General features: G+C 37.6%; 2 protein-coding genes across 2 annotated transcripts in view; one reads left to right on the top strand and one right to left on the bottom strand.

Moving 5' to 3' along the window:
• Positions 1-333: 333 nt before the first annotated feature.
• On the bottom strand, positions 334-775 carry LOC126974754 (U6 snRNA-associated Sm-like protein LSm2). The gene has a single exon (XM_050822364.1). The coding sequence runs from the start codon at positions 700-702 to the stop codon at positions 415-417; it is 288 nt and encodes a 95-aa protein (XP_050678321.1). The 5' UTR covers positions 703-775; the 3' UTR covers positions 334-414.
• Positions 776-1,336: 561 nt separating this feature from the next.
• LOC126974807 (protein suppressor of forked) overlaps positions 1,337-24,575 on the top strand; it is a 30,650-nt gene continuing 7,411 nt past the window's right edge. Inside the window, exons 1-13 of the mRNA XM_050822490.1 lie at positions 1,337-1,519; positions 1,592-1,783; positions 3,771-3,803; positions 11,749-11,846; positions 13,570-13,723; positions 14,080-14,173; positions 14,957-15,096; positions 16,341-16,532; positions 17,566-17,703; positions 19,314-19,456; positions 20,672-20,829; positions 22,743-22,909; positions 24,106-24,213. Coding sequence (XP_050678447.1) covers positions 1,484-1,519; positions 1,592-1,783; positions 3,771-3,803; positions 11,749-11,846; positions 13,570-13,723; positions 14,080-14,173; positions 14,957-15,096; positions 16,341-16,532; positions 17,566-17,703; positions 19,314-19,456; positions 20,672-20,829; positions 22,743-22,909; positions 24,106-24,213 — 1,653 coding nt within the window. The 5' untranslated portion in view covers positions 1,337-1,483. The remainder of the gene's footprint in view (positions 1,520-1,591; positions 1,784-3,770; positions 3,804-11,748; positions 11,847-13,569; positions 13,724-14,079; positions 14,174-14,956; positions 15,097-16,340; positions 16,533-17,565; positions 17,704-19,313; positions 19,457-20,671; positions 20,830-22,742; positions 22,910-24,105; positions 24,214-24,575) is intronic.

Here is a 24,575-nt window from a genome sequence, read left to right as displayed (position 1 = left end):
AACTCTGCAACAAGATTTGTTTTCATAAAAACATAATAATTGGTCAACCAATTGTTGATTTGTTGTCATCCTGACTGTAGCAACCGATTGTTACAGTCTTACCTCCGGTTCATAATCTTCAGCTACCAATATATTACAGAGGTGTTCGTATATATGTCAACATGCCAGGAGAAGTCATTAAATTTCTTGCCTGGTCTTATGAATGGATGAGAAAGATTAGCGATTCTAAAAACAAATTTTTGTGTTGTAATCAAAATATTTTTTTGTATGTTAAGATAGTATAGACAATGAATCTACAGGCTAAAGCTAGTAAATTAACAAAAAACACACAAATGTATAAATATGAAGGTTTAATCCACACACAATACTTAAGAATTATTATTTACAAAACTTAATGAGACTTTTAGGTTGTTTCTATCTTGTTGATACGGTGGCTTCTTTCCTTGCCGCGTCCTGTAAGAGCTGAGTATCCACTTCATCGCCTGGTAATTGTACGTAGCGAACTACAGAACCACGAATAAAACAATTTTTCACTGATAACATATGAGGATACTTTCCAGAATCTATGACGCTTATTTCAGATAATTTTATATTTAAATATTGGTCGACGGAATGTAGAGTTCCACATATGCTAAGATCATTTTTTAACTCTACAACTACGTCTTTGCCAACTAGTGACTTGAAAAAGGAATAGAAAAGCATGATATCAAAATAATCACCGGCGACCGCGCTAAATGCTTATTAAAACACCACAGTCCACAATTCAGTTTGACAATTTATTATAATTGACATTTACATTTAGAAGCAGCTCAGAGTAAATACAAATATATTTTTTTTATACAAATACTATCCGCCCTCTGACAGCAGAAAGTCTATTAAAACAATTATATTAATAGTGATGATATCTCATCTCACTAAGGCTTTTAAACTTTTAAAAAAGCTTACTATAACATAGGTAACGTATTACTTAGATGATAAAAAAGCCTGAAAATGATCTTGCTCTAACTCTGTCTTAATAAAAAAAAAGGATGAAACGTACAGTCATTGATAGATTGGCATATTATGACGGCTATAATCTTGTAAAAAACGAAGATAGCCGAAATCCACTACGTATTAAGCAACTATTCGCTTTCAAACTTATCCGGAATATACTTCTTCGTCATTTGTAATTAGTATTTCAAACTTATGTCAAATATCACTGCACGTTTCACACTAAACTAAATTTCAATTTTTACACCAGCACCAGCATTTACATGCTCTTTGTAGTAAAAGTGTTCTGTGGATAAGAGATACAGTTGTCACTTGTCAGTTAGGTCAAAGAGAATATAACCACTACGTTCAAGTTAGGTCGTGTATTGTGTAAGCTGTAAAATTAATTATTTTTTAGATGATTGTGTAAAATCGTGTTTTTGATATTTTCACAACATTTCGTCTCCATCTGTCGTTGTTTTTAGATTAAAATAAATTTAAGTTAATCACCTTCATGGCTGCTATATTGAATGAAGAAAACGCCGAAATAGTAAGGTTACAATCTGTTGAAAATTTTGAAATTCTCGTGCAAGTACCTTATGATTTTATACACTTTACTTAGGATTGGGGTAACGAGCGATTAAGTCGAGCTCAACGTGCCGTCGAAGCAAATGTTTATGATGTTGATTCCTGGTCTTTGCTCATCCGCGAAGCGCAGACCCGGCCCATCGATGAAGTTAGAACTATGTACGAAAAACTCATCACATCATTTTCAACCACGGGTCGATTTTGGAAGATATACATTGAACAAGAGGTATGTTTCTATAATATTTGTAATATCACAATATAGTTTCTTATTGTGTTGATGGAATTGGACTTGGGCCAGCCTGGATATATAATAATTGGTGAACCAGCTTAGTAAGAAACCTGGAAGCTTTATTATAAATTACATATTGTGCTCATGTATTTTATTAATAGACTACATTAAATCCTTCATCATGAGCCAGAAGACATCCACTGCTGGACAAATGCCTCCCTCAAAGATCTCCATGACAATCTGTCCAGCACTGCCCTCATCCAACATATACCAGCAATCTTGACCAGATTGACGGTCTACCTGATGGGGCCCTACCAACACTGCATCTTCCGATATGAGGTCGCCATTAGAGGACTTTTCTTACACCCCCACCGGTCATCCGTCTGTTGAACTATGTGCACTGCCATTTCAGTTTCGACTTCGGGTCTCTACAGATCTCCTTATATCTGATTTGAGCTCACAGAGAAACTCCAAGCATAGTCCTCCCCTTTGAGTGACCATTAGGTTTCTCATCAGGTCCATAGTTAGCAACTACATCTGCATACCATAAGTCATCACTGGCAACACACACTGGTTGAAAACCTTTGTCTTCAGACACTGTAGTATTTGGGACAAGAAGATTAATTAATTACATCCTTACATTATTTTGCTTAGTTTCACAATATACATTAACAGTTTCATAAATGTACATACCACTCATGAAGAATTACCATAATAAGCTATTAAATGCTAAGTTGAATTGTTTAAAACCGTTAATTTTAAGGTCTAATTCCTGCGGTAAATTTGTACTTGTAATATGGTATGTATATTTATAGAAAGAGTTGACACAATTTTTACACAAATTATCTTGCGCCAAGTTAAGCATAAATAGCCTGTGTTATGGGTTACAAGACAATGATATATTTAATACAATATACTTACTGAAACATACATAAATTCATATAAACATACATAAATACATTTAAACATCCATGACCTGGAAACAAACAACCATATTCATCATATAAATGCTGCAAGCATTACCTACCTACCAGGATTTGAACCCGGGACCTCTAGCTTTGTAGGTAGGATTGCTAACCACTCGGCTATACAGGTTGGTATATAGTGCTTCACTGGATCATATGAAATCCAGCTGGGACCTACACATTGGCTTATATAACAAACATATAAACTTGGTATACTAGGGTAATAGACAAACACTCTCCTTATTATAGTGAGGCTTAATTTAAAATATTCATACCCTTCTATGCAAGGTTTCTTATAGTTGGTAATCTGGAACAGAGCCTCTGCCAGTAACATTCATATCTAATCATTTAATAATATATATATTATCTTCTGAGTCCCAAGAAGTTGTAATTTTTGTAAACATACATACAGGGCTTAACAACTTTTGGATCCATGAAAAATGACTCAAATTTGAATGATAATACTCACAGTGTAAGTGTAAACTTACTTCAAATGAGTGCCAAAGGTTTATGTTCTATGAGTCACAAGAGTTCCAGTACCACAAAACATTAGATGACAACACATTTTATCTCTAAAGTACCTACAGAATACCTTAGAAGCTGCAGGCAATTGAAAGAAGCAATAACCTAACTCTCCCAAACTGACACATTGACTCACCAGCTTAAACTTACATAACATTCATATAGTTGAGGGCTAACAAGCACCTTTTCCCCATTGGTGTGGCAGAAAGCACACAATATCCATATAGTTGAGGGCTAACAAGCACTTTTTGCCAATTAGTGTGACAAAAAGCACTAAGTTCTGAGGCCGTCTGGTCAAACATGAAATGGCTATATTCATGTCTTGTACTCCTGGAATGTATAGGAGTGGACAATAATCCTTGAGAAACTGGCAAAATATGTCCTATGTCTACAGTGGACTGTATGCAGTCCACTGTATCTAAGTAGGTGATGGTGTGATGCATCTTGTGTTGAGTCATAAGTTACTTGTTTCATGCATTTTTTTGTTTGTATTTCAGATGAAGGCTAGAAACTTTGAAAAAGTGGAAAAGGTCAGTATACTACTGTGTACATTAAAGTTATAACTTTAAGTTACACTACACTTTACCTGTGATATGTGAGTAGTTTATGGAATACTGTCTAGTCATATTTTTGTCTATATCAATAATTAAAGTACTGCTTAGCAATGACTTATTTTAATATATCATGTGTAGTTTGAATATAGGTTCATTCTGAACCACAAATGCCAAATTGAAATATTATTTAATTCAGTAGAGTTTTAACAAATGATTTTAAATGGTGATTTTTATTTTATAAATTCGCTAGCCTTTTGAATGGTCATATGAGCCACCATGAGCAGCACCTGTAAAGCTGTGACTCCTTTCTAGTTGTTTAAATACTGCTTGTTGACAATAGCGGTACTAGAAGTCTTGGTTGGTGACATATTGCTATCATTCTGTTTGAGAATAAATATTCTTTTATCTGAAAGGTGTTCACGTTATATCGGTTTGAAATACTGTATCTAAGTAGGTGATGGTTCTGGCTGTGCAATGCTAGATTTTACATTTCTAGAAGATTTGGGACATCATTAGATGATTAAAGCAGCTTTTTTTTAAAATTAAGTATGAGGAAAATTGTTAGCTGATTGTAACGGACCACCACCACCATGGATGGAAACTTTTGCATCACCAGAGAAAGTATTAGAGCATTGCCAGTCTTTTGGTTTGGTGTAACAGCTTATACACTTCTAATGTCATTGCTTCATGACCATTTCATATTTAAATATACAAAAACATATTTTACTATATCATATAATATATTGAATACAATATAATATATAAATTTAGATGAGCCTCAATTTTCTCTATATCTATATATAATTCTCTCTATCTTGTGTTTTATGTTTTTACTTGAAGGTTTTAAAACAGGTTGTGCCACTCCAATGACTTGCTCGACAGTTTATAAATTAAGTTATACAGTATTGTATACTAGACATAAGTTAAATAAATATCAAACTATATTTGAGAATGTTTTCTTTATGTTAGGATGTCTGTGTTTAGACATGTTGGAGGCGATTTTCTTTGGCATTTTTAACTGTTTGATAATGAAATTAAACATGTAATAAATAGTATGCAACATTGTGTAGATTAATAAAGCTTAAATAATATAGAAATGACATTGATTGGCTTGATATTTCTTTGAGTGTTATTACGATGAAGATAAATGCCTGGGAAGGTCACTTTTGACATGTATGGATCCCTATTAATAATTATACTTCAAAAATTGAGTGAAAATAATAAAAATACATATAATATGTACTCGTATGTGAAGGTGTGTTAGGTTGGATAGCATGTAAGACATATCATTAGGTGAGTGAAATTTAAGTGAAGGAAAATTTCACAGCTTGCATCAGTAAAAAATACTGAAAAAAAGACATAAAAATTGCATGAAATGCAAAAAAAAAGTATAAATTGTCAAAACTGGGTTTGAATTTGATGCCCTACTGTCAACAGATGTCATCCATTTCTATGCTGATATTTTACCTTTTTCACTGGATTGGACTTTGTAAAAAATCTGAACATGGGGTGGATAAGTAAAAGGGTACTTCTCGGATTATATAGGAATATACTTGTGTATACAAAAACAAATAAAACATTTGTGTTTGTGCAATGAAAGTATTATTTGGTGCAGTGAAACCTTATTCTAATAGTTTTATTCAAAGTAGGATTTGAAATCACTGAAAGTCAAAAACTACCGCAAGAAACTCAGCGGGATTTATTTTTTTCATAAAAATGTCGGGATAATATAATATATCGTAGATTTAAATTTATTGTTGAATAGCCTGAATGAGGTCGCTCTTCTAATCTTTTTAACCGCTTAAACAACCATTGAAATTTAAATTAGAAAACACTAGAAAAAACGTAGCTGCATTAAACATGTCGCCTCACTGGTGACTTATAGACCACCAAGTAGTGACTATATTTTTATAGGTACTAATCGAAAGAACGCACGTGAAACATGGTAGACGCGTTATTATGGTGTATATCTGTATGTCAAACTGCGGAAACTCAAACACAACTTGTAATTCATGCGTATCTTACGGGTATCGACAGGGTAGTTTAGCAACTATAACCGACGCAAGTTTAATGTTCTATCGAAAATTTTACCAGCAACTTGATCTGGTAATGAAACTGGAAAGTAGACATCAGAACTCCTAAAACCATTTATACGGCTAGGAGAGTTTGTACTGGAATTGTCTTGAGACGAACTACCCAAATTCGTAACAAGAAAGCTTAACTAAAATGTAAAAAATAAATATTATCTACAACAGGGGTTCCAAAACTTTTTCAGTTTGCGGCACACTTGTTTAATCGCTAAACATCTTGTTTTTTATAAGAGGGGGGAAACGGGCAAGAGACTCACGTTATGGGGAGTGGTGGGGCAACCGCCCATGGACATCCGCAATGCCGGCCTATAAGGTGGGAGTATGCTCTTAATCTTGAAGGTATAAATCGTATCAGTTTAAGAAAACAGCAGGCAGTAATTCATTCCATAATGTACGAGACAAGTAATTTCTTGTAAAATGCGTAGAATTACAAACGTTAACATGATACGGGTGGAAAGTCGCATTTTGACGTGATGTGCGATCGTGGCATTCGGCTGCTGTTATCAACACGAAGAAATCCACAGCACTCTATGTCTCTGTCGACGCTCCTATCGGAACGTCCGACCATTGCCTGGTCAGGAGCAGAAACCCGCTGCGTTTGGCACTACAAGTCAGCAGATTGGGATAGGATGCGTTCCTTTTTTGCGTCATACCCTTGGGGCAAGGTTTGTTTCCCTTCGGATGATCCTAGTGACTGCGCCGTTGCAGTAGCCGATGTGATACTGCAGGGCATGGATATTTTTATACCAAGCTCTGTAGTACCGATCGGTGGCAGATCACAACCCTGGTTCGATGCGTCAGTTGAAGCAGCATCTGACTGCAAAAAACAGGCGTATAGAACTTGGGTTGCGGCGCTGGGCTCAATGGATCCGAACTGCAAAGTTCTGAAGAGGAAATATAACCGTGCCTCCAGATTTTTTTAGCGGCAAATCGCCCGTGCGAAATCGAAGCACGTCGTCAAAATCCGCGAGCAACTTTCCAGTTACTCGACCGGTACACGCAAGTTCTTGTCGTTGTTGAAAGCTCCTCTTGGTAACTTCAACCAGCCGTCCATGCCGCCGTTGCACATGAGGAATAACACCCTGGCCCATACGGGAAAAGAGAAAGCCGATCTCCTGTGCACTCTTTTTGCCTCCAACTCGACTCTTGACGACAACGGAAAAACACCGCCGACCATCCCGCGGTGTCAGAGCTCCATTCCTGAAGTACAGACAGAAAACTGTTCGGCGAGCTCTGTTTTTGTTGGACGTCAGGAAGTCGAGCGGGCTGGATGGCATTTCTCCAATCGTACTTAGAACCTGTGCCCCTGAGTTGACACCCGTGCTAACGCTTTTATTCCGGCGCTCTTATTTAAAAGGCGTAGTCCCTGACTCATGGAAGTCAGCCCCTTGTGCATCCGATCCAAAAAAAAGGAGACAGTTCGGATCCGACGAACTACAGGCCTATTGCTATTACCTCCCTGCTATCCAAAATCATGGAGAGCATAATTAACCGCCAGCTCTTGGTATACCTTGAGGGTCACCAGTTGATCAACGACCGGCAGTACGGCTTTCGCCATTGTCGGTCGACTGGCGATCTTCTGGTATACCTAACACATAGATGGGCGGCGGCTATTGAAATTTTTGCAAGGGAGAAGGTGGCAGTTGGCCTGGATATAGCGAAGGCATGTGATCGTGTATGGCACAAGGTGCTCCTCTCAAAACTTCCATAATTTGGGCTTCCCGAGAGCTTATGCAAGTGTACCTCCAGCTTCCTCACTGGGCGCAGCATACAGGTCGTTGTCTACGGTTATTGCTCGAATCCCAAGCCCGTGAACGCTGGAGTGCCCCAAGGCTGTGTGCTATGCCCCACGTTGTTTCTTCTGCATATCAATGATATGTTGGACTCCTCCAACATACATTGCTATGCAGATGACTGCACTGGTGATGCCGTATACATGGGCCACGCAGGTCTCTCTCGGGAAATCGTCCACCAGTGCGGGGAGAAACTTGTGTCTTCTATCGAGTTCTCTCTCGGGAAGCTCGTGGAATGGGGTAAATTGAACCTTGTCCAATTTAACCCCCAGAAGACTCAAGTTTGCGCGTTTACCACTAAAAAAACCCTATTTGTCGTATCACCGCTCTTCGACAACACTTCCCTTAAAGCCTCGCCTAGTATCGGAATACTGGGTCTCGAAATCTCGAGCGATTGCCAATTCCATGGCCATCTAGAGGGCAAAGCCAAATTGGCTTCGAAGAAGCCAATCTGGGCGTCATTAATAGAGCGCGGCATACTTCAAGGCGGCCCACATTCTAGCGCTGTACAAAGCGCAGGTCCGGCCACACATGAAGTATTGCTTTAACCTCTGGTCTGGCGCTCCCCAGTATCAGCTCGATCCATTTGACCGCGTGCAACGCAGAGCAGCTTGAATTGTCGGGGACCCAGTGCTCTGTGAACGGCTGGATTACTTGGCGTTGCGTAGAGACGTCGCTTCATTGTTTGTCTTCTTCCGCATTTATCACGGGGAGTGTTCCGAAGAGCTGTTTAACCTGATTCCTACCGCCGAATTCTACCTTCGCACGACACGCCACAAGTTAGGATATCATGCCCACCATCTGGATGTGTAATGGTCCTCCACAGTGCGGGTTTTCAAGGAGCTTTCTTCCTCGTACTACAAAGCTGTGGAATGAGCTTCCTTGTGCGGTGTTTCCGGGACGATACGACATGGGTGCCTTCAAAAAAAGCGCGTACACCTTCTTTAAAGGCCGGCAACGCTCTTGTGATTTCTCTGGTGTTGCAAGAGAATGTGGGCGGCGGTGATCACTTAACACCAGGTGACCCGTACGCTCGTTTGTCCTTCTATTCAATAAAAAAATAAAAAAAACTACCTGTGATATATGCGGTTGCAGATAGAAGATAGATATAGAAGATGCAGAGATAACCCACATCTCTGTGCAACGCCGAAAAATCAAGCCGTACGGAGATGACTCGATCGTAGACATTATATCGGTGAATGCACAAACTTGTCTTTATAGGTTTAAATTGGACTAAACTATGTCTGCCCCATTCGAAAACTCTAAATCACAGTCTCCATTTCGGACACAAGTTTGATTCGGTCCTAGCTGTCGACGCTATCCCCGAAGATGCACGGTCGGTAAGAAGCATATCCTATGCTATCGTCTTCATAGCTATGAATATTGCTGATTTTTAGCATTTCATTGACATGCAGAAGAAACAGTGTGGGGGATAGCACGCAGCCCTGCATGACACGAGCGTTTATGGGTCTTAAATCGGAGCATGCACCATCGACAACAACGTTGATGCTCTAATCTGCCAAAAAGCTAGTGACCTATCCGCCTCCCACCCATCCGTTACGTAGATAACCAACTGAATGCTGGTGCTCATTTAGGTATCCCGAGAGCTGGTGGTTGATAATCCACTCCATAACCTTGGAGGTAATGGCAATGGGTCTGTTGTTGGACGGATCCGAGTATACACATTTCTTAGGGATGCAACAAAGTCGCATTCTGTAATTTTGGAACTGCTATGAGTAGGACAGCCGCAAAGACTGCACTGTCGGGGGAGTATCCTCGGGCACGCTCGAATTATGAATGTCCAAGGCGAAAAACGCGTTAAGCACGGTACAGTTGCACCGTGGAATATGTGGTGGTGCTGTTGGTCGTTCAGAGTCGAGTTGGATGCGGAAACGGGTCCAGGAGCTCGGCTTTCTCCTTCGCGACATGGGTCAGCCGGTCATCGTGGCGGAATGGCAGGCTGGTAGAAATTTACTTGGACGTCCTTGCCGAGTCACCAGAACGCACAGGTTCTCGAGGGACTATGCGTTATTTAAGGAACCAAGAAAGAAACGGTTTAAAAATATATTAAATAACACATAACCTAGATCTAAAGGTTTAGCTTGTTTATTCTTGTTGACAAAGCTAATCTTTATAATCTGTAAATATTGGCTTTCCTTTGCACGAGTTACGTGCAAGTTTCTCGCCAATTCTGCCTATGTGCTTCGTCTTCGCCTCGGCAATAACTCTTTTGAGGGGCCTGGAAGCTTGATTCATACTTAGATACCACCGCAATGACCTGATAGCAGTTTTCGGCGAGAAGCCATTGTTTGTCTCGTTTCTTCTTATCATAAAAAAGAGCTGTCATGTATAGATAAGCGTTGACATAAAGGTACTGGATATCCAAGTTCTGTCATGTATATAAACACATCACTCTTATTATTAAACATTGCAATACTGCCGCCTGCTACCATTTTGGTTACTGGATTTTATGTAGTACTTATAAAATTTAAATAAAATTATAATTATATATAATCCGCATCTGATTAAAATTTAATATAAATTAATAATGGAATAACTGTGGAACCACCTAATCTGCCCAACAACAATTTCATTATAATCTTTATCGTAATGTACCACTACACCATTTAAAGCTTAGCCTATACCTTCCCCATAAGGTAAGGCATTCGACTATGGTTTTGTTTATAAAGTTTTTTCCTCATATCTCCGCTGTGGTACCGTTGGTATCGTTAGGTTCTCTAAGTAAACATATAAATGTTTATGTTTCATTGAATCAAATGTTTGTATACAGAAAGTATAATATTCTATTACGGCTGAATAAGTCCACAAATGGCTATCGGAACTTTAAAACATAATTTAAAAGGAATGAACATAGTACTACCGCTGATGTGGTGATCAAGCTGGAAGGTAGGCATCAGCCACAAATATTTCATATGCCGTGTTTCAGCTCACTAGACCAGCCATGAGACGCCTATTTCTGGATAAGTATTTAAATTGCCTTCTTTAAATTGAAAAGGTGCGTACAAATTACGCGCGAGCCCATGTTCGACTGGAGTTGGCCTTCATATTGGCTGCCGCGCCAGCCAATATGTTGATATAAATTTAGTATCCAGATCCAGTCTTAACAGCCCGCAGCAACTAGACAGACCAGTTCATTCTTGTAAACCAAATAAGCAATAACCAACAAATTTTTGGCACCTGGAGCAGGGTTGAGCATTGGTTTTCTAGCAATGGAGGCACTGTAGATCTAAGAATTGGTAGTTGAGCTTTGTAATATGCAATCTGGAGATAGCTTACCGTAGTTATTTAGTATCTAGCGTAAGAAATTTTTTATGAGTGTTCAATAGAAGTTTGTTTGTAAAATAACGTAACCAAATTAAACTAAATTAACTTTAACACTATATTTATTTAGGTCCATAACGAGGTAAGCAATGCCTTATGATATGCACGCCCTTTGGAGACTCCTATACTAGTCTGCAATACATTTATCGGGTATCAAAACCGTCAATTTAATTGTTAATTATCCACTTTTACGTATTTGCTGCACGAGCCAATTCACCAAAACTACAGCCGTCCCATTCGCGCGCGAGCGAATGACAGAAGCTCTTTTGATGCGGTCTCAAAAACCGACAGCGAGCGGCAATTCTGTCGCGCATGTTCGATGGTTTGCCGCGCGTAATGTGTACGCATCTTAATATTGTCACACGTTACAACTATGGAATCGAATCATATGTGTAAATGTTTATATGTGTGAACTTAACTATCCTTATTCAATTGCCGTATTAAACTTAAACTAAAAAAAGAAGCCATCTTCAAAAATTAAAATACCTTATTTTATGAGTACGAGGGGCGTTCAGGAAATAAAGCTTAAAAACGTAAATAACACTGAAGTAAACTCACAAGATTAATTATGGATTTCCATATATCTAATTTTCAATAAGTATATTTTTTATTTGCATAATTTTGTATAAAGTTATTTATTAGCCGAGAAACAAAGGATGAAAGCTGAAACGTTTGAATGTATGTTCGTGTTGGCAGTTGTTCCAGCGATGCCTGATGAAGATCCTCAACATTGAGCTGTGGAGGCTGTATCTCAACTACGTGAAGGAAACCAAGTGCATGCTGCCCACGTATAAGTAAGTTTATTACAAGAAACAGAGGTTTTTTATCACTTCCCAATATAAGGGCGCTGTTGACAAATCCTCGAACCTAGATGTCAAAGTGAAATAAACTTAATTCAATTAGGCTTAAACTAAGCACGAATGAATCTTCACTACAAACATTTCTTTTAAATTACTGAATTTATATATATTTTCGTAAAAAGTTGAGCTTGTGAGAAGAACATACAAGAAACTCAACGGCCACTCTTTTCAATCAAATAGTGTATTGTACAATGGCTGTAATATACATAACAAATTAGTTTGCAAGGTGTTGCATTCAATATATGAGTCGTGCTTAAATAATATAAGTTATTTCATAAAATGTGATAAAGAATAGAACTGTATAAATTTAAATTATCGTATATTGGATGCATCAACTTTAGAGTTTATTGTTTGTGTAAGGATGATTCGCGAACATGATGGTCGTGATTACTGTCACAATTAGTACTTGCATCCAACAAATACAATGATTTATTAACTACCAGGTCGACCTGGCACCACAAGTAGCACCCGATGAGAAAAACAATACGAAACGAAAATATACAATATAATATAAAATACTTAGGAATTGATCTAACGAAGAAATGCTTAAATTTTGTTTTTTTCTCTGGCAATTATGTGGTATGGAATTGTTTCTTCAGTATCATTTCAGCCGAAAGACGTCCACTGCTGGACAGAAGCCTCCCGCAAAGATCTCCACGACGATGAGTCCTGCGCTGCCCTCATCCAACCTATCCCGGCGATCTTGTCCAGATCGTCGTTATAACTTGTTGGGCTACCAACACTCCGTCACCCAGCCAATTTTTAACTAGGGCTTTAAGGACTGACATTGATGAGCTTAAATATTAAAAATATATAGAAGGCTTTTTATAACATTGTGCCCCTGGATATGTGATATTATTTTTGCGTAACTTGTTTTTTTTTGGGAGCACGAAGAAACTAGTTCGGAGGTTGTTACGTTTTCTCACAATTGTTTATTTTAAATCTGCATACCGGTGTCCAGTGTGGAAGGTAGTGGAGTAGGGTAGGTACTCTATTAGACAGTTCAGAGGGGCATTAATGCGATGGATTTCAGATCTGCAGTGAGAGATGGCGAAAAATTTTCAGTTTGTCCCTGATAACAAAACTTAATGACAACCACGACTGCTATGGCAAGACGGTATCGAGCGAGGAGAAGAATTATAATTTAGGAACCTCACCAAAAAAACTGTTAATCTAATCGCTGGCAAATTTCACAAAATGACCCGCTGGGCTAATTCGAAGCTTGCATAAAAATTTTATTAAATTCTGTCGAGCCGTTTTGGTGTCTTCATTTGAAATAATAGGGCTCTTGTCAATTCGTAGGGTAGTTACTCAATTACTTATTACGTTGTCCCAGTTACCCAAAGTTGATCTGGGCCTTCGAACCTGTCTTACGCAACTTGATCGGACTCTCATTTATGTGGTCTTGGTCGGCTCAGCCACAATGCTCAGCGGTATATCGGAATCTTACTAAAGAAAGCTGCAGAAAGTCTAAACGGTCCGACCGGAAAGGCCAGCATACGGGGAGAGTTTCTTCTCTCACCGAGTGCCATGTGTTGCTTGCGATGGACGGTGGACGGATTTTTTTTGAGAATTAATTGGTTTTTGTTTTTGTGTGATTCGTTGTCGAGTTGTAATTGTGTTTCATGTTCATGTTCTCATGTTTTTGTTTTTTCAGAGAGAAAATGGCGCAGGCTTATGACTTCGCTCTAGATAAAATTGGTCTCGACATCCACGCGTACCCGATTTGGAACGACTATGTCACATTCCTGAAGTCTGTGGACGCTGTCGGCTCCTACGCGGAGAACCAGAAGATATCAGCTGTCCGGAAGGTGGGTGTCTTCTGAATTTTCATGGATGTGATGGAGCGATCGTGTTGCGTTGCGTACAGACAATGCTTTGTGTTTGGTTATCACTTCTTTTCAAATCAATTCGGTGATCAGTTAACATAAGGTTAAACGAAAAATAAAAACTACACTAAGAGATCTCAAAAGACTAATATTTTTTTTTTCATCTTTTTGAATCTAAAAGTGGTTGAGTTCATTTAATGGACTTAAGCAATTAATATAACAACTTTGCACATTCTTGGCATAGGGGAAGTTTTCCCACACAACCAAAGAGTTTGTACATAATATTAAATGCGACAAAATTTATATTTTAATGTAAAATCTACGTTTATTTGTTTCAGGTATACCAAAGGGCTGTTATAACTCCCATTATAGGAATTGAAACGCTATGGAAGGACTACATTGCTTTTGAACAAGGAATTAATGTTATAATAGGTAAGCTTTTACCCCAGCTAGTCGCGATGATAAGCGATGGTTGATATAACGCGCATAGAAAGACATTTGTGTTATTATCTATACATATAGATAATAATATTGTTGGTGCAACTGTCTGTTAAAATAAATAAGTATATTTTTATGAAAGCGAACGTTGAAATTTCTGACAATGTGGAGAGGATGGGCAAAGCTTTCGTGTGATTGTGAAATGTTCAATCGGATTGAGATGTATTTAAAAGGGCATTAGTTACACAGTCACATTATGAACGTCAAGTACTACCACCCATTAGAAATAGTGTGCCTCAGACCTGAGAAGAACGGGCGCAGGAAACTCAGCAGGCTTTTAAAAAAATATATATGGATAACAAAGTAATATCGTACAATAAAAATCTATAAAGATTATCTATATATCTTTGCTAAGATTATGGGTACCACAACGGCGCCTATTTCTGCCGTGAAGCAGTAATGTGTAAGTATTACTGTGTTTCGGTCTGAAGGGCGCCGTAGCTAGTGAAGTTACTGGGCAAATTAGACTTAACATCTTGTGTCTCGAGGTGACGAGCGCAACCGCGAGCGGCACTACAACCGTAGTGCCGCTCTGAATTTTTCGCGTTTTTCAAGAGTCCTGAAGTAGTCCGCACTGCATTGTAATGGGCAGGGCGTATCAATTACCATCAGCTGAACGTCCTCGGACGCTGCTCGTCTCGTCCCTTATTAACATTAAAAAAATCTCTATCTGGAAAATTGTAGTTTTCTTTCTTTTAAATAATGAGAAACTTTCAGCTGAGCGCATGGCGATGGAACGTTCCAGAGACTACATGAACGCAAGAAGAGTCTCAAAAGAGCTGGAGACTGTGACCAGAGGACTTAACAGGAACATGCCGGCGACCCCACCTACCGCCGACAGGGAGGAAATGAAACAGGTATCTTTTAAAGAATTACTCGAATCTAATCCTGCTTATGGCTGCTCGACCTGTTATAGTTAATAAAACATTGTATTTGTTCGATGCGATTACTAATTGTGACAGTAATCACGACCATTATATTCACGAAACATCCTTACACAAACAATGAATTCAAGCTCCAAAGGTCGATGTATCCAATATTTATATTTATACAGTTTCTTCTGTATTACTTTTTATGAAATATTTGATATTTTGAAACTTGATGCAACACGTTACAAACTAATTTGTAATGTATATTACAGCCTTTGTAAAATACTCTATTGATTGAAGAGAGTGGCCGTTGAGTTTCTTTTATATTCTTCTCACTAGGCTTTCTTTTTCACTAACTTTTTCCGAACATATGGTAGATTCTGTCATTTAAAAAAAAAAAATTTAAGTGACGAATCAAAAGCGCTTAGTTTAAGCCTTATTAAGTAAGTTTATTTAACTTTGAATACCAATGCGTCAACCAACCAGAGAGTGATTTTCATGTAACTGCCTACCACGCACAATACATATCGTGGAATTAATTAGCTTCCTTGTGCGATGGTTTAATTAATGATAACGTTAAAAGCGTGTGCCTACCTTAATTGTATTCAACGCTTTTTAGGTGTTCCTTGAGAGCATGAGTGGTGGTCACCTGTTTATTATTGTATAAAGAAAAGGGTGCGTGTGTGTGTGTGTGTGTACTGAGTTCAGCTACGCTAACCATCTTATGATTTATTTAATCATTGGACACATGCTGTCTCACTCAGCATCAAAACATTTACTGCTCTACCGTACCTGCTCGTACAAGATCATGGTTAGATAAGAGAAATAAGATTATGTTTAAATGATATCCAACTCTCTACATAAATACAGGATCGGACGGCACAAGCTGGGGTATTTCGATTTTTTTCTATATAAAATATATAAGATATAGCCATAACGAAACATACAAAAAATAATATTTTCCCTTAGATTAAGGATTGGTCTCCGCTGCGCTGCAATTCGATACCACAGGCGTAGTCGCAAAGTGCGGCGCTAATACAACGCCCAAGTGGGCGTACTATAGCCAGTCTCGAAGAATGTGCGACGTTGAATTTAGATCTAATATACCGATATGTTTGTGTATAAAATTATATAACAAGTTTGATATATAGGTGCCAGTTAGTTATAGTGCCGTTCCGAAAATTCGGTATGAAATATTGGACGAGTTTTAATAAATGTGCGGATCAATTTAGGTGGACCTGTGGAAGAAGTACATCAGCTGGGAGCGGTCGAACCCGCTGCGGTCGGAGGACACGGCGCTCGTGGCCCGCCGCGTCATGTTCGCCATCGAGCAGTGTCTCCTGTGTCTGGCGCACCACCCCGACGTGTGGCACCAGGCGGCGCAGTTCCTGGACCACTCCGCCAAGCTCCTGCAGGAGAAGGGGGTACGGCACACACACTGTGACAACTGACAGTTCACAGATGAAAAGTTACCAAATAGCTTATATATATATATATATATAATGAAAATGGTCGTTGTTAGAGGCTCTTTCACGCCTAAACCACTGATCGTATCGACATGAAACTACCACCATTCGATGCGAAATGTATCGTAGATTGTTTATGGCTATTTATTTTTTTATTGTTTAATCTATTTCCTTTTAAAATTCGCCCAGCGAGGCGGGCGGGAACGGCTAGTCTATCTATATATAATGAAAATGGTCTTTGTTTGACGCTCAATCACGCCTAAACTACTGATAAGTCATTACGGGTGAGATTAATGAGTAGGCAATTAAGCAGTGCCTACCTCGTTATGAACCTAAATAAATATTACCATTATTTAAGTTAATTTAATAGTTTAAATGGGTTCGATTACTTTATAACCAAACTTCTATTTAATACCCACTCATAAAATTTTTCCTTACGCTAGATACTAAATACCTACTGTAAGCAATCTTTTCATATTCCAAAGCTCAACTACGACTAGTTAGATCCACAGAGCCTACCTTGCTAGAATCCCTGTGCATGCTCCTGGGTGGTAGTTATAGACTTTCAATAAGTGATATTATATCCTATCTATATATATAAAAATGAATTGCTTTTCGTTAGTCTCGCAAAAACTTGAGAACGGCTGGACCGATTTGGCTAATTTTGGTCTTGAATTGTTCGTGGAAGTCCAGAGAAGGTTTAAATGGTGAATAAATAGGAAAATACATCTAAATTAAGTAAAAACAACAAATTTGTTTTTCCTTTGATGTGTCCATACATAATTTCTATGAGAAAATTTATTGACGCATGGTTTGACAGTTGTGCTGTGAAACAATTTCAGTACGACAGTAGGGTGCATATTTCACGAAATAATTCTTGATGTTATGAAATATAATTGACAAATTCATAAAAAAAAAACATTATTCTATTTATTATATACAGAACAACGTCTGTCGGGTCAGCTAGTTAATATAATCTATGTGACGTCAGGATTCGAACGCAGCCAAGATGTTCTCTGACGAGGCGGCGGCCGTCTATGAACGTGCCACCAGCGGACCTCTCAAACACTCCACTCTGTTACACTTCGCGCACGCCGACTACGAGGAGAGCCGGCTGCACTACAACAAGGTGATCACCTATCACATAGTAAATCTGTTCCACGTGTGTTTAATATATTCGTTTTGACCGTCCTGCTTCAATTACTTTATCAAAACTTATGTGAGACGTTATTTATTATCATTAACAAATTAAAACGGCTAAACTCACATATAACCCAGTATTGGTGCTGGCTAGAGTCGGATATATCGTATCGTGTGTCCGCCCACGTCTTTTTTTTTCGTTTTAAGACAGTACTTCAAATTCTACAATTATTATGGTTCTACTAAAATCTACCTATTACAATATAATATTAGATAGAAAAATAAAAATGTTATGTGAAAAAAAAAGTTCCTGTGTAAATTTTAGTAGTATTTTGTTATATTCAGCAAACGGTAATAATAAATCAATATTCCTACATTTATCACTATTTATTATAAAACATAATCCTCCACCGCGTCTGTCTGTTTGTCTGTCTGAGCGCGATAAACTCATAAATGACTGCAATTATCTTAACGCTGTTTTCACCAATTAAGCCTGGTTCTTGAGGAAGGTTTAAGTATATAATTTGTTTAGTTTTTGTATATATTATCGAAATTTGTTGGAGATGACGGAAACAATAAGCCGTCTGACAGCTTTCAACGAAAACACTGCATAAATCCTTTGAGATATAACAAAACAATGTATGGTGGAATTGTATATCTTATATAGATCTACAGAAAACTCCGCGATGGCATATGTCTATCTTCAAAATTGGCAATTATAAAGCGGTAATGTAAAAGCCGTTTGCACAAATACGACATTAATCTTTAGCATTTTCTATTGGCAGAACAGAGTCTGTTGGGTCAGCTAGTTTTTTATAAATTATATCTGCCAGTGAAAGTTTGACAAATGATATATTTTAAGGTATAAGTTGGAACAGAGCAAATATTTAATTGTATCACTGCGTATTCAATTGTATGCGGGAAAAGTAGTATGTTGGCGCTCGCTGTTGCGGTTGAAAAAGCCCATTTTAAAATTATGTGCGTGCATTGAGTGCGAAAAGTTTACGTTTCGTATTAGCAAAAAAGGGCATAAAAGGCATTTAATTTCTCAAAATTGATTCCTTTAGAATTCTTTTTGATGTCATTTCTAATAACTACTAGATACTACTACCGCTTCGGAAACAAATGGCGCTCCGAGAGAGAAGAAGCGGCGCAAGAAACTCTCCCAGCATTCTTTTTTTGCACTCTTTTCAATAAAAATATACAATATTGTACAGTTATTTCTATCGCTATAAAATAATCACAATATAGTCCCAGGCTGTCCGATCATTTAGATATTCAGCAGTGGAGTAATAGGATTTACCACAGAGCAATTTTTTTTATAAAACATTTAAATTTATTTATAGATAATCCCTGAACAGTGGCTGGGACTTTATTATAGAAGTGTATACATTTACCCTTAAAGCTATTATATATCTTATGAAGCCAACTAGAATTAGTTACAAGCAATACCTTATTTCTAGTGTTATAATAATGAAAATCACTATTATATATAATCGACAACTTATCACACTTGTTGCACAATATACTATTAAAGAGCTGCTTTTGATGTTTAAAATCAGGCACTATATTTTTTTAATAATTGAAATATAAATACAGGTACATCAAGTATACACGCGGTACCTAGACATGGAGGACATCGAACCCACGCTAGCCTACGTCCAGTACATGAAGTTCGCGCGCCGAGCCGAAGGTATCAAGTCAGCTAGGACTGTCTTCAAACGTGCCAGAGAGGATCCTAGGTAAGACGGACAAGAACACCGATAGGCTGGTTGACTTCTAGCGACTACCCTCGTATCTAATTAACATAAAATTGCTTGTTGCCTCTCAGTATATTCTTGATAATGTTTTTTTTTTAAATGAAAATAAGGTACGAGACGAGCAGGACGTTCAGCTGATGGTAATTGATACGCCCTGCCCATTACAATGCAGTGCTCTCAAGATTATTAAAAATCCCAAAAATTCTGAGCGACACTACAACTGCGCTCGTTGCCTTGAGACATAAGATGTCAAGTCTCATTTGCCAAGTAATTTCACTAGCTACGGCGCCTTGCAGACCGAAATACAGTAATGCTTACACATTACTGCTTCACGGTAGAAATAGGCGCCGTTGTGGTACCCATAATCTAGCTGGCATCCGGTGCAAAGGAGCCTCCCAATGGTAAAATGTAATGTAATTATAATAAGTTTCTATAAAAGCACAGATCCGCGTGCTTGGGGCGTGGCAATTAAAATTCAAATATTTTTATTCAAAATAGTATATAATATCACTTATTGAAAGTCAAAATACCATTCATTCGAAAAAGTATGCCTCAGACTTGAGAAGAATGGGCGGAACAAACTCAGAAGGCTTCTTTTTTTTATAAAAATAAAGTTACAATGTAAAATCGTACAATAAAATTTATTATTTAATAGCCTGTGGGCGGTCGCTCTATTACCAATCAGTTAAATTAAGATAGTCATTTATGTTATAGTAACTTATAGTAATTCTTTTGAACTTCGTCATACATTTGTTTTAAACATTTTCTGGGATCTTGTTGTAAAAGGACATCGCCCCAGTTTTTTGTAGGTCATTTCCCTAACGGAGTTACAGCTCGCACGACCCCGTGAGTAGGTTACTTCGTCTATCTACGCGTTCGCAAATAAAATAGGGTGTCATGATTTTTTATCATATTTTACTTAGATAAATTAACGTCTAGATATTTTTTTTTATTTTTAGTTTAGTGTGCGTGACAAGCTACGTTTTTCACTCGCGATTTGTATGTCACTTTGTGTCAGTGTGCGCGCATTGCTCAAAATAGAGGCTTACCGTCGACCTCAATTTTTTTCGTCGTTTTCACAGCTGTCACAGTCTATCTAGATATATAAATAATCTAAGATATTTCTTATATTATACGCTATACAGGTTTTAGTTCGTGTTGCAGCCTGTATATAGATGTGAAATACGTTGTGTTCAGATCCCGGTACCACGTGTTTGTGGCTGCCGCCCTCATGGAGTACTACTGCTCCAAGGACAAGAACATCGCGTTCAGGATCTTCGAGCTGGGGCTCAAGAAGTTCTCTCACATTCCCGAGTACGTCCTGTGCTACATCGACTACCTGTCACATCTCAACGGTGAGTAGCTTCCGCTTTTATGAAAAAAGAAGTATATGTGTATTAATACGCACGCGAGAAACTATTCTTCTTTGGCGTATTGTAACAAAAATCCTTAAAAAAATATTCCTTGTGCTGTTTTACGTTTAATAATCTATATATATAAAAGAGAATGTATGTTTGTATGTTCCCTAATAACTCCTAAACTATTCTATATTATAATAAATACGGTTTAAACACAACCTGTTACTTAACTAAATTAACTAATTTTTTTTATTTTAAAACTTTTATATATATTGAAATTTATTTAATTCTCGTCCATTGGTTGTGGCTCAGTAGACATATGAGTTACAAGAGGCTTGGTAGCTGAAGTATGATACAAATGGTCTAGTTGACCAGCTAACGTCATGGTGTCGATTTTGCGTGACGGTGCACATCGTAAAATTCACTCTGGCAATTTTTCCCTAACGTGCCAAAGGAGTAAGTATAATATAACTTAAAAAAAACTTACTACTTTCCGTCTGTCTTCCGTTCTGTCTACCAAGGTCTCATAAACTGCAATAGACATATTGTACTAGTCGAACGCTACGAGTTTACGAGTAACATGCAGTGGGATGGACAAATAAAAAGGAAAATCTTAATATTATTTTGTAGATATAACTAGGTTAGCCATAAATATTAAGCAATAAAAAACATTGTAATGTAATTCAAATTCCAACCATTCCGCGTTCCAACGCGTTTATTATGTTAGAGACTTCGACCGTTTCCCGCCATAATAATAATTGGTCGTGAACGGGCGCTGCTTGTGGTGGCGGGATGATCCTGTTGCCGGAGACTCGGTTTCAGATTCTTAAAAGTTATTGTGTGTATATATATATATATATATATATGAATGGATATATACATATTTATTTATTTATAATCGCTTATAAAATGCTCACAGAATACCTTTATTGATTTATGGTGTATGTGGATGATGCAACTACTGTACTCAATAACATTTGTATTAATTTACATTTACTTTTTTGACTTACTCGTGTAAGACATTGACTATTTGACGTTTGAGTGTGTTTGTTGCATCATTTTACATATTATATTGTAATTGAAATGATCTGTAAATCGATGTAAATGTAAATCTTGATATAAAAGAGTGGCAATGAGTTTCTTGCTAATTCTTCTCATTAGCTCAACCCTTTACTAAGTAGCGGTAGATTCCATAAGAAAAATATAATTTTTTTTTACATTCATAAGTGTCATTCCCGTGACCTACGTGAATAAACTGATTTTGATTTGATTTAAATTATTGATCATTTATTTGTGCAGACAGAGCTTCTTGATGCTAGACAATCGATCAAAACAGGCCAGGTTCATTACTGTTGTGTGCGTGACAGGCTACGTCTTATACTCGCCATTTGTGTGTCACTCTGTATTGTTTATAATATAGGTTAACTGTGCACCTTAAATTTTCACAGCTGTCACAGTTTATCTTGACGTATAAATGATCTAAGCTATCAATTATGTATAAATTTCCTATTTATTTATCATTGACTTTAAGGCATTGATTGTTTTTTTAATAGATGTATACACTTTTATTATAAAGTCCCAGCCACTGTTCAGGCATTATCTATAAATAAATTTAAATGTTTTATAAGAAAATGGCACTGTCGTTAATCCTACTACTCTACAGCTGAATATCTAAGTGATCCGATAGCCTGGGTTATGATTATTTTATAGCAATAGCAATGACAGTACAATATTGAATATTTCATTATAAAGAGCGCAAAAAAATGCTGGAAGAGTTTCTTGCACCGCTTCTTCTCTCTGAAAGCGCCATTTGTTCCGAAGCAGTAGTAGAGTATAGTATATTAGAAATGACGTCAAAAAGAATTGTAAAAGTAAAGGATTTAATTTTGATTTTTTTTTATGCCTTTTAGAGGACAATAACACTCGCGTACTGTTCGAGCGTGTCCTGTCTTCCGGCAGCCTCACTCCGGAGAGTTCGGTGGACATCTGGAACAGATTCCTGGAATTTGAGTCAAACATCGGAGACCTGGTCAGCATCGTCAAAGTGGAGAAGCGGCGTCAGGCCGTGCTCGAGAAGGTGGGTCCACCTCAAACCTCATTTATTAATTTAGTTCAAAAAAGATTTCTCCTTTGAAAAATGTTGAGCTTTAATGAGAAGAAGTGGTTAGGAACTCATTGCCATGTTTTCATCATTTTACAAATATCTTAAATACGCGAGAAACAAAATAATAAAGCATTCTAACTTACTTAGGTAAATTAAAAAAATAAGAAATGTAGTTAATCATAAAAGTTATTGAGTACAGTGAATATATCAATTCCCACATACTGTAAATAGATAAAGGTATAATGCGAACATTATGAACAGTAATTTTAAATTCAAAATTGAGATGTTAGGAGTATTAGTTCAGAGATATTTAATTTCCCCTCTAGGGAACATAATAATATAGTTATTATCAATCTAATCGAAGTGATTCTAATTTAACTTATACTGCTACATAGATTAAACTAAGAATGTGTCCATTAACAAATTTCTTAATGTCTTTCTTAAGGGGCAGTCACTTTGTTCGTGAGATAATTTTATGATGTTATTAAGATTGTTAATTTAATGTGCTTTAATCACATAAACACGAATACACACAAACACACACACACATTCCCACCTTCACACTCATCTATATCAAGCCGGCATCCTGTGCAAAGGAGCCTCCCACTAGTAAAACACGTTATTATTACGAGAAAAAAAAATAAGGACTCCGTGCCACCTTATATAACAGTGAGGCACCAAAACAAGCCGGTAAACGTGTAAATACATAGTCCCACGCATACACTTACACTAATACAAGCCGATCGGCCGCCATTATGAGATTTGCCATTGTCTGTGACAGATCAGTTTGCGTCGCAAAAAAATATTTTAAAAATGCCGTCGTGCGTCGTGAAAATGTGTAAAACCAGTACTATAAAAATATTTGTGGATATATGATTATTTAAGGGAGAAAAAATTGTGTAAGTGGTATACCCCGTTACCTCATACACACTAGCATAAAGCTGCTTCACTTGCTAGCTCACGACGCGGAGTCCTTTTTTTTAAACTAGTCCGTGATTACATTGTAACGATATTTTTATGAAAAAAAAAGTAGCCCGCTGAGTTTCTTGCGCCGTTCTTCTCAGGTCTCAGTGGCATACTTTTTCGAATGGGTGGTAGTTTTTGCGTTTCAATAAGTGATGTCATATCCTATTTTGAAAAAAAATATTTGAATTTGAATATATTTGTAGATCAAAGAGTTCGAAGGCAAGGAGACAGCACAGCTGGTGGACAGATACAAGTTCCTGGACCTGTATCCATGTGGAATCGCGGAGCTTAAGTCCATCGGATACACGGAGGTGAGGTCGTCTAACATAATTACTATTGTATATACAGGCACAGCTATAGATACAAGTACCTAATAATAAAATATTTAGAAAATGAGATAGACACTACACTCCTGAAAATGGTCGGACGTTCCGAGAGGGGCGTCAACAGAGACCTGGTAACTATCGGGATGTGTAGTCAGCTGAAGATCTAATGAAGGCATGTGGCTATCCACATCCGGGAGACGCATTGGCGACTCAACCAATTGGGACAGACCTTACGCCCATGCAAAATTATGCACAGATCCTGCGTAGTCTGTGGTACGTGACCCAAGCTATTCGGTATTGTGCCCGTTGAAATCACCCAAGACTACGATTTTAGAGGAAGGAATCTG

The sequence above is a fragment of the Leptidea sinapis genome, chromosome 33 (assembly GCF_905404315.1).
Source record: "Leptidea sinapis chromosome 33, ilLepSina1.1, whole genome shotgun sequence".
NCBI lineage: Eukaryota > Metazoa > Arthropoda > Insecta > Lepidoptera > Pieridae > Leptidea > Leptidea sinapis.
Note: the sequence above shows the minus strand (reverse complement) of the source record. Positions and strands in the feature narration are given on the sequence as shown.

What these genes read in the sequence shown, in the direction of transcription:
- LOC126974754 (XM_050822364.1), bottom strand. Translation starts at nt 702, where the DNA reads ATGCTTTTCTATTCCTTTTTCAAGTCACTAGTTGGCAAAGACGTAGTT.